Raw genomic sequence first — 10,250 nt, forward strand, 5'->3', positions numbered from 1 at the left:
ATGTTTACTGGGAATAAAAAAAGAAAACATAGTTTTAGTTAAGTATATTTATGAAATTCAGATTACTCTAGGAATGTGAAAGTTTTCTGCAATGTGGGATACATCAAATTCAGTTTGGTTGAAATTAAAAAGGTAAAGCTAAAGCATACTCTAGAATCTAAAAGTTAAAATACACATTAATTTGTTATTAGCATTAATTTATGTACTACACAGCACTAGAATTTAAATATATTTTCGGGCCGGGCCCGGCCGGCCCGGTGGCGCACTGCTACAGTGCACCGCTTGGGAGTGCGGCAGCGCTCCCGCCGAGGGTTCGGATCCCACATACAGACCGGTTCCCGCTCACTGGCTGAGCGAGGGGCGGGTGCGACACTGAGGGTTGCGATCTGTTGCCAGACACGAAAAAAGACAAAAAAAAAATAAATATGATATTTTGAAACTTGTTCTTTTAGGTATATTGTTATGTAGTATGTAAAAATGAGCCTTTAGTACTCAGCATTCAATTCAGTATTCAGTTTTTATTACTGAATTGTTACTTGAATCAAAGTCCTTAAGTTCTTTCAAGATGTATTGATTATATGTAAAATTAACTGGTTAAATATGTTTACTTTATATATTTCATCCTAAAATAAGCCAAGATAAATTAGTGATTTGATTTATATTATTAAACAGTTTTGGAAATTAACCACTTTTTGCCTAACTTTCTGTTTTTTTGTTTTTTGTTTTCCATTTCAACAACTAGAGCTGTACTGGCCATTATGGAGGAGGAGCTGCAGCATTCACACTGTGTGAACTGTGTCAGTAGAAGATGTATGATCAGACCAGAGCCTGGGATTTCCTGTGACTTGATTGGTTGTCCATTGGTTTGTGGAGCAGTTTTTCATTCTTGTAAAGCTGATGAGCATCGACTTTTATGTCCATTTGAACGAGTGCCTTGCTTAAACAGTGACTTTGGATGTCCCTTTACCATGGCCCGAAATAAGGTTGCAGAACATCTAGAAATGTGTCCTGCAAGTGTGGTCTGCTGTACTATGGAATGGAACCGATGGCCAGTTAGTTATGCAGACCGCAAATCATATGAAAATCTAAGCAAAGATGTTGATGAAGTGGCACAATTAGACATGGCCTTGGCCCTTCAAGACCAAAGGATGCTCTTAGAATCTCTCAAAGTAGCCACCATGATGTCAAAAGCAACTGAGAAAGTATCTGAACCTAGAGAACAAATCTCAGTTAAATCAAGTGTCCCAGAAATACCACATACTAATGGTTTGGTGTCTGTTGAAGAATCTTATGGTGCACTTTATCAGGCTACTGTAGAAACAACCAGAAGTTTGGCTGCTGCTTTAGATATCCTGAATACTGCCACAAGAGACATTGGCATGTTAAATACAAATCTTTGTGCTTCCCCAGATGAAATGGATAAAAAGCAAAATGCCAGAGAAAGCTTACAGGATAGAAACTTAAAAGAACAAGACCATCTTCATGAGGATGACATAGGAGCAGTAGGTGGAATTGACTGTAATGACACAAGTCAGAATGCCCAGTCTGAACAAAATGGTTCAAGTGATTTATTATGTGACTTGAATACAAGTTCTTATGGTACTTCTGCTCTTTGTAATGGCTTTCCTTTGGAAAATATATGTACACAGATCATAGACCAGAATCAGAATTTCCATGATGATTCAAAACAAAGTAGCTTAACAAATGGAGAATGTGTGGCATCAGATGGCACTTCAGAACCTTCCGGTTCACTTTCAGTAGCAGCGGAACTTAGGGAAGTAGTACCATCCAGTGCTTTGCCTAATGGCACAGTTCAGCATATCCTTATGCCAGATGATGAGAATGAAGGAGAATCATATTGGAGAAAAGTAGACTTAGGGGACTTGAGGGATGTGGATGTCTTATCTTTCAGTCCTGCTCCTTCATTCAAATTTCTTTATAATTCATGTTGGTCTAAATCAAAGGAAGATAAAGCAGTAGATACATCAGATTTGGACACTGCAGAAGATCCCATGGGCCTCCAAGGAATAGATCTGATCACAGCAGCATTACTGTTTTGTCTAGGAGATTCTCCAGGTGGGAGGGGTATATCTGATAGTCGCATGGTTGATATTTATCGCATCGATGTTGGAACTCAGACTTTTTCACTTCCATCCGCAATATTAGCTACAAATACAATGGTTGGGGAAATAGCTTCAGCTTCAGCTTGTGATCATGCCAACCCACAGCTTTCAAATCCAAGTCCTTTTCAGACACTTGGGCTGGATTTAGTATTGGAATGTGTTGCTAGGTACCAACCCAAGCAGCGTTCAATGTTTACCTTTGTGTGTGGACAGTTATTTAGAAGAAAAGAATTTTCTTCACATTTTAAGAATGTGCATGGTGACATTCATGCTGGACTCAATGGCTGGATGGAACAGAGGTGTCCTTTAGCTTACTATGGTTGCACCTATTCTCAGCGTAGATTTTGTCCATCAACACAAGGAGCAAAGATTATACATGACCGCCATTTGAGGTCATTTGGAGTTCAGCCATGTGTATCTACAGTATTAGTAGAGCCTGCTAAAAATTGTGTGTTGGGATTACTCAGTGACCATCTGAGTAGTCTTCCTTTTGAGGTCCTGCAGCATATTGCAGGCTTTCTCGATGGCTTCAGTTTATGTCAGTTCTCACGTGTATCCAGATTAATGAGGGATGTATGTGGCAGTCTGCTTCAGTCTCGTGGAATGGTCATACTGCAGTGGGGGAAAAGGAAGTATCCAGAAGGAAATTCATCATGGCAAATAAAAGAAAAGGTTAGTTTAATCTTAACTGTATCAACCTCTTACTTGACATAAAGTAGGCACTTAATACTGTTTAATTAATATAATTAATATCTTATTGAGAAATTGATCCTCCCCTAAATCTTACTAAATGAATATGACAAACTTTTTAAAATGGTAAGTAATGAAGAACTAGGATATTTAGAATTGTTTCTCATAATCACAGATTTTACTGCAGATTTCCTAGAACTAGATTCTAATCTAAGATGGCAGAAGCCACTTCTGTTTCTTCAGATGAGTAGTTCTGTACCCCCTCAATTCTTCTATAAAACTCCCTTTTGTTTGGGTCCATGTTGCCATTTCGAATTTGGACTCCATCTGAAATGTTACCATAAGGCAGTGGAAGAAGCAAGAAGAAGGTTTTTTTTCTGCTTACAGTTGTTCATTTCTCTCTTGTTGATTCTCCCTTCTTCATGCCTCTCAGGTTTGCTTCTCTGTTCCCACTGCCATTTCCCTAGTTCAGTGCCACCTTTAGTTCTCTCCTGGATTACTACAGCAGCTTCCTCCTCACTGGGTTTTTACTTCCAATTGGTTGCCTTTCCAACATTCTCTACACAAGAGCTAGAGTGATATATGTTTTTTTAAATGCAATTCTTATGCTGTCACTACAGTGTTTAAAACTTCTTTAATATTTGTCCATTGCCCTGGAATAGAGGCCAACTCTTTAATAAAACATTTAGGACTTTCCATAATCTCATCCTTATTTACCTCTTCAGTTTCCTCCTGTCACTTTATACTTCAGCCACGTTGATTTACTAACAGGTCCCTGTTTCCTTCATTGCCTTAAGGCCTTTGAGTGTGCCATCTTTAACACCTACACTTAAACACCCGCGATATGCTAGACAGTGTGTGTTAGTGCTTTACTATATTTAACTTATTTAATATACTGTCCACATTTCATGGGTCAAGAAACATGTTAAGTAACTTGTCTAGCTAATTGATGGATTTAGTCCTAGGGAGCCTGTCTCTCGAGCTTGTGATCTTCATCTTGCTATATACTGCTTACTATTCAGGTCTTATTTCCTCAAGAAAGCCTCTTGGAACCCCCACCTTGAAGCCTTCAGGGAGGTTGCACTGCCCTGTGTTCCTGTGGTGCTCCATTATATACCCCTATAAAGCACTCATCATACTCTTTTGAAATTCATTGGTGAATTGATAGTTTAGACTAAGTTCCTTGAGAAGTGAGACTCTCTGGGAACCAAAATATCTACTCCCTAGCACAGCACCTACTGTATACCAGGCATTAAGTAAATATTTGATGCATACTTGAATGAAAGATTGACACTTTACTAAGAAACCTTGTCATCAGCAGGTGGAAGACATCCTTTTTTTTCCTTAATTTTTTTTTTGCCCGCTTTTCCTAAGTTTGTTTCTTTTTTTTTTTTTTTAAAGATGACCGGTAAGGGGATCTTAACCCTTGACTTGGTGTTGTCAGCACCACGCTCACCCAGTGAGCTAACCGGCCATCCCTATATGGGATCCGAACCCGTGGCCTTGGTGTTATCAGCACCGCATTCTCCTGAGTGAGCCACAGGCCGGCCCCCATATATTTTTTTTTTCCTTTTTGTCTTTTTTTTTTTTACTGACCGGCAACGGGATCGCAACCCTCGGCGTTGCGCCCGCACCACGCCCAGCCAGTGAGCGGGAACCGGTCTCCACATGGGATCCGAACCCTCGGCGGGAGCGCCGCCACACTCCCAAGCGGTGCACTCTCCAGCGCGCCACCGGGCCGGCCCTAAGTTTGTTTCTTAGTTGAGTGAAAGTAGAGCAGCTGTCTAGACACACCATTGAATCTTTCAGCTAATTTGTTCTGCTGAAGCTTAAAGAAAATTTCTAATTCCTCCTATATGTTTGTAGGTATGGGGAATTATAAGGGAAGCTAGTGACATACATAATGTCACTAGGCCTTTGCTGACTCCTGGGAAGTTACTTCGTACAGGGTGATTGATCATGACCCTAAAGAGTATAGGGAGTTCCCTTCCTGCTCAACAATGGTGACTTCTATTGCCAGCTGAAAAATAAGTGTGTTCCCAGAGAATTTGAAGGCATCTGGCTACCGCAGGAAATCTTTAACATCCTTTCCTGAGAAGTTGTAAGGAGTGCTGAAGGCTTCCCCCAAATCTGCTACTTTCTAGAGGATCTGCTGTTTGTCATGTTTTCAGTGTTCTCTAACTAGTCCTGCTCCATTTGTGCTTGTTACCCATGTCTGTCCTACTCTGCATTCATGTTTGTTACTTATGTTCAGGTAGCTTTATGTTTTCACTTGTAAAGATGAGAGAGAGCCACAGTAGTCATTGCTGGACTAATAAGATGACAGTGCTTTAGGGTCTGGAGCTGCTGAGTGAAAAGGGCAAGAAGCCCATATTTTTACCAGCAGACACATGAACAGGAATGGCAGATGAGCATTTTGCCTAGAAACACATTTTATAATGACTAAAATAGGATCCATTTTACAAAAGCTCTTTCTATGTAAATTTTCAGAAACATTGTGAACAAATAGAAGCACCTGTGTTCTTTTAGTACTTGTGAACAGTGGGAAGATAAAGCTACCTTAGTGCATAATATCCTCGGGTACATTTTAGTACACTTCATTCACATGGTGTAATAGCAATGGGAGAAAAACCTGGAGTCAAAAATAACACTTATATTGTCAGTATCTCCAGACTACCCATATAGCCAATTGTATAGGATGTACAGGATGCAATATATTTTAGGAAGTGGCTCTGAATTCATGTAGTTACGATTTTTAAAAAATTGTTTAATAAACCAGGTTGGATGTGACTTTTAATATTGGGTTTTGTCTGTATTGTCAGTATCTCCAGACTACCCATATAGCCAATTGTATAGGATGTACAGGATGCAATATATTTTAGGAAGTGGCTCTGAATTCATGTAGTTATGATTTTTAAAAAATTGTTTAATAAACCAGGTTGGATGTGACTTTTAATATTGGGTTTTGTCTTTTATTCTTTTTGGTTATTAAATTTATTGAAGTCATAATGACATAGAAGTGTTTTATCTTATTAGTCTCTGAAAAACAGATTTGTATCCAAATGGATTTAACTACTTTTTAATTTTGTAGTTAACTTGTTGGAACTTTATATTGGATGTTTCTCTAACAGTAGAAATGTATGCATTTATGGCAAGAAGTTTGCTTTGATTCTCTATAAATTGACTTGTTTAAATCTGAAGTAAAACTTTCTTCTAGGTATGGCGATTCAGTACTGCATTTTGTTCTGTTAATGAGTGGAAGTTTGCTGACATCCTAAGCATGGCTGACCACTTGAAGAAATGCAGTTACAATATTGTTGAGAAACGAGAGGAAGCAATCCCATTGCCATGTATGTGTGTGACACGAGAACTCACTAAAGAAGGACGTTCACTACGCTCAGTTTTAAAACCTGTACTTTAAAAATTTTAACTTCACTTGCACATATATGCAAGCACCTAGTATAATTTCTTTGTAATATGTGACACTTTATTAATGTATTAAAGATTGCAACTAGCTAAATTTATTGTCACTATGTATATAATGTTTTGAAGTGAAATATATTTTTATAAAGTACTGTTTAGTTAGAAAACAGTTGCCTTAATGTTTGAAATGTGTGAAATTTTTGAAACTTGCTGGACAGGGTGATTTAATTTTTAGCTACATAATTTTCCAAATTAGTATTTTTAATGGTGTGCATATTTTGGTTCTTAAGGTTTTTGCTGCTTAAGCTAGCAAGATCCTGACCAAACAATTTATTCCTCATGTTTTCTGTGGGTTGCAGCCCATGCAGTCAAAAAGCAAAACTTTGATTCAAATTTTTTCAGCATAGGTTTTTCATATAAAACCTTCTGTTGCTTAAGTACTGCCGTAAAATCTTTATAAAGTTTTTATTTCTAGTGCTCCCCTTATACAATTGTCGATGCATAGATATCTCTAATATATACTTACGAAATATTTAAATTCATTCATAATGTTTGGAAATGCCATTTATCATGTTTTAAAAACAATCTGCAAAGATGTTTTCATCTTAGGCACTTACAACTCTTATACAGAGAGTGACCATATGCAACTTTCTGTTTCATTAGACGCCATAGCCAAAGACTTATGGTGATGTGATATGACAGGTTAAAGCAGAAGCGAGTAAACCAAAAGCAAGCCTGGGAATTTACTTTAATTTGAAACCGTTCTATTATGTATTTGCTAGGTATTTAATGTTTGAAAACTATATACCTCATTTTAAGTTTGAATTGGGCATATTGTGTGAATAAATTTCAAATATTCAGAATGTAAAGAGCTTAACTGTTTTTTTCATAAACATTTTAAAATTTTTGCCTTTTGACATTTACAAAAATTATAACCATGTTGTTTTAAGACATTTAAAAATGTGAAATTTGGTGTCTTCTTTGTAAGATGATAACCATGCAGACACCTATCTTGATTGACAATCTTTTAACATTTCCAAGTTAATTTCCCATCGATTTTTCTATCAAGAAAGTAAGAATTGCATCTTGGGATAAAGATCAAGGTACAATAGAAAAATATTCAAAGTCTTACTCTTGAATTATTTTATTATAGTTTTCAAATTGATTGTTACTATTATTAACCTGATATGGTCAGTTTTTAGTAAGAAATTACAAAATTGGGGACATATACTTCAATAATTTGTCTTAAGTAAATTCTGGCATTTAGTAGGCTGAAATGTGACAGGTTATCTTGTTATAAATGTCAAAACTCTATTGTGTCATCTCTTTCTACATTTGTCCCTGAGAGTGCTCTTTTAAGTAAATTCTGGCATTTAGTAGGCTGAAATGTGACAGGTTATCGTGTTATAAATGTCAAAACTCTATTGTGTCATCTCTTTCTACATTTGTCCCTGAGAGTGCTCTACGGTTACTAGGTTCTTGATTCCTATATATGGCAATCAGGCTGGACAGAGGCGTTCCTTTGGGCATTAGAGAAGAATTCTGAAATGCTTAAGATTTGTTTTGGTTGGGTCAAATCCTTTTTACAGTTGAAAAGTATAGCATTAAAGACTAATTTGCCTTACCTGTTACTTTAATTAGTGCTTAAATTTTCTTTTTCAACTGTGAGGCTGAATTGCAAAAACAGTCTCTATTTCTGTGAAAAAGCCAGAAATAAGATATCAGATACTGTAAAGTATAACTCTGCCTTTTAAAGTTTTGCTGAAGAATGTGTCTATGGTTAGGATAGCACAAGCATTGACTTTTTGTTTTATGGTTGTGCTTCTTAAAATCCATGATTTTTAAGTTTAGGCTTCTTGTTTCCACACTGTATCATGAAATATTTAACATTTTTCCCACCTTATATTTCTTTTACACATCTTTTGCTGTTCTTTTTTGTTTGTTTGTTATGGCACCATACTATTTTGTTGAAATGTTTTCTTTGTGCAACATTTGTCCAAGTTCTAATAAAATTAATGTTTTCCCTTTATATGGCTCAGTAACTGAAAAGAAAAAACTTTCATTTAAATAAACTTTTAATACTTGTTTGACAGATTCCAAACACAATCATATTTCTGTAATGTGAATTTTCTGCATGTTGTAAGAGTTGCTTGTTGTTCACCCATGTTTTACTGGTGAACATTAAATTTTATTTTTAATATGAAAACTAATTAGTTAGTTTTCTCTGCCCCTTCAGTATCCTGAAAGTAGTCCTACTTAGTGGTATTGGAAAGCTGAGGAGTTTCTGGCATGATTATTTCTCTAAAATTTGTAATGGGACCCATCTGAATAGCCTCTTAAGCATGAAAAGGTTTGTATATTGGCCCAGTAGATTGTCATTTGAAAAGTCTTTTTTGATTCTTTAGTCTTTTCTAACCAGTAAGATAAAAGGCAAGCGTGAAGATAGAGGGCAATATCTGAATTCACTTTTGTCCTCTTCTTTCTTCCCCAGTACTTCCTGTTAACTTAATACCCCCTCCCCCTCCATCGACCCCTTTCTCTCTCTCTCTCTCTCATTGGCTTTTATGAGACTCATAGATCACTTACAGCAGTGGTTCTCAAAGTGTGATATCTGGACCAGCAGCACTAATGTAATTTCCAACATCCCCTAGAGATTTGTTAGAAATGAAAATTCTTGGACTTTTTTCCAAACTTACTAAGTCAGAAACTCTGGGGTGGGAACAAGCAATCTGTTTTTTTCTCCAGGTGATTCTGATGCACAGTAAAAGTATGAGAACTTAGAGGAAAGCTGGGTCATGCCAACTATACTCTTCTGAGTTATTGGGATGTATATATGTGTGTGTATGTACGTATATGTATAATCCAAAATTAAGAATAATGATTATTTATTAATATTAGTTAATGGTTAAATTAAATGATATGTGTCTCAATCTTGTAGCCCTATGACCAAATACATTGGGTACTATGGTTGCTGGATCTTAAAAACAAAAAACTACTAGTATTTTAAGTTTCACTAGTGTTTCTTCTATTCAAGGTAAATTAGCACAAACGTTTAGCCTAGTCATCTCATTCTTACTCTTGTTAAGTGGTTGCAGAGTCATGTGAACATATTAGGTTTTTAGGCTAAGCAAAGAGAGTTGAAGTAGGCAGTTACTGTATTAAATCCTACAAAAATATTTTTAGGGATCCTTTCAACCCTATTGGTAAGATATATTATTAAATATTGGGTTTCTGATCTATCAGTAGTGTAGAATCTTTTGGTCTTTGACACTGTGCTGTGTATCCTATCAGTGTTGTTGCTTTATTGTCTGTCCCTTAACAATGGATATTGGGATCTTAGTAATGTTGAAGATAACAGGATTTTCAATAAAACTTCCATAGCCTTTGAAGATAATGGACTAGCAGTATTATATTGATAACAGATTTTACCTGTGTAGAGTTGACTAGTTTTAGCTATTTGGAAGCAAAACTGATTTCTTTGTCTTGCATCCCAACCTAAAAAGACATGGAATTTTTTAATTTTTAAAATTTTCTAGTGTTTACTCAAACATTAAAAAATGAATTTGTTTCATGCATGATACCACATTGGAAGGCGATGTGAGTAGAACCTGCAGAGTTGGTTGTTTAGAAGGGCAGTAGAATGAAAGCAATAGGCCCTTTTCCTGGATGAAGCCTTTTGATGGGAAGAATTTCTCTGGTAATGTATTTGATAGGTTAACTAAATGTTGCTGTAAGTAGTCTTATTTAACATACTCATGAAGCCTAGGAAGCCAGAGAATATTAGTTATGCTTCTGAAGAATATCAACTCACAGTGATTAGTTCCATTGTGTTTAAAATAACTTAATGATGGATTTTGTTAAGATTTTTGTAAATCTGATTTACCAAAAAAAAAAGTTTGAGTTGAATAAAGGCCAACTCTAGTGGTGATCTTTCTAAATTAAGGGAAAAGGAAGGATGGTTTCTTTTTTTTTTTTTTTTTGTCTTTTTTGAGACCGGCCCCCCCCCCCCCCCCC

The 10,250-nt window shown here is 36.4% G+C and overlaps 1 protein-coding gene across 1 annotated transcript; it reads left to right on the forward strand.

The window, feature by feature from the left end:
- Positions 1-748: 748 nt before the first annotated feature.
- Positions 749-7,105, forward strand: FBXO30 (F-box protein 30). The gene is made up of 2 exons (XM_008576631.1): positions 749-2,795; positions 6,031-7,105. The coding sequence occupies exons 1-2, from the start codon at positions 759-761 to the stop codon at positions 6,232-6,234; spliced, it is 2,241 nt and encodes a 746-aa protein (XP_008574853.1). The 5' UTR covers positions 749-758; the 3' UTR covers positions 6,235-7,105.
- The last annotated feature ends 3,145 nt before the right edge of the window (positions 7,106-10,250 follow it).

This window comes from Galeopterus variegatus, unplaced genomic scaffold (assembly GCF_000696425.1).
Source record: "Galeopterus variegatus unplaced genomic scaffold, G_variegatus-3.0.2 Scaffold1378, whole genome shotgun sequence".
Classification (NCBI taxonomy): domain Eukaryota; kingdom Metazoa; phylum Chordata; class Mammalia; order Dermoptera; family Cynocephalidae; genus Galeopterus; species Galeopterus variegatus.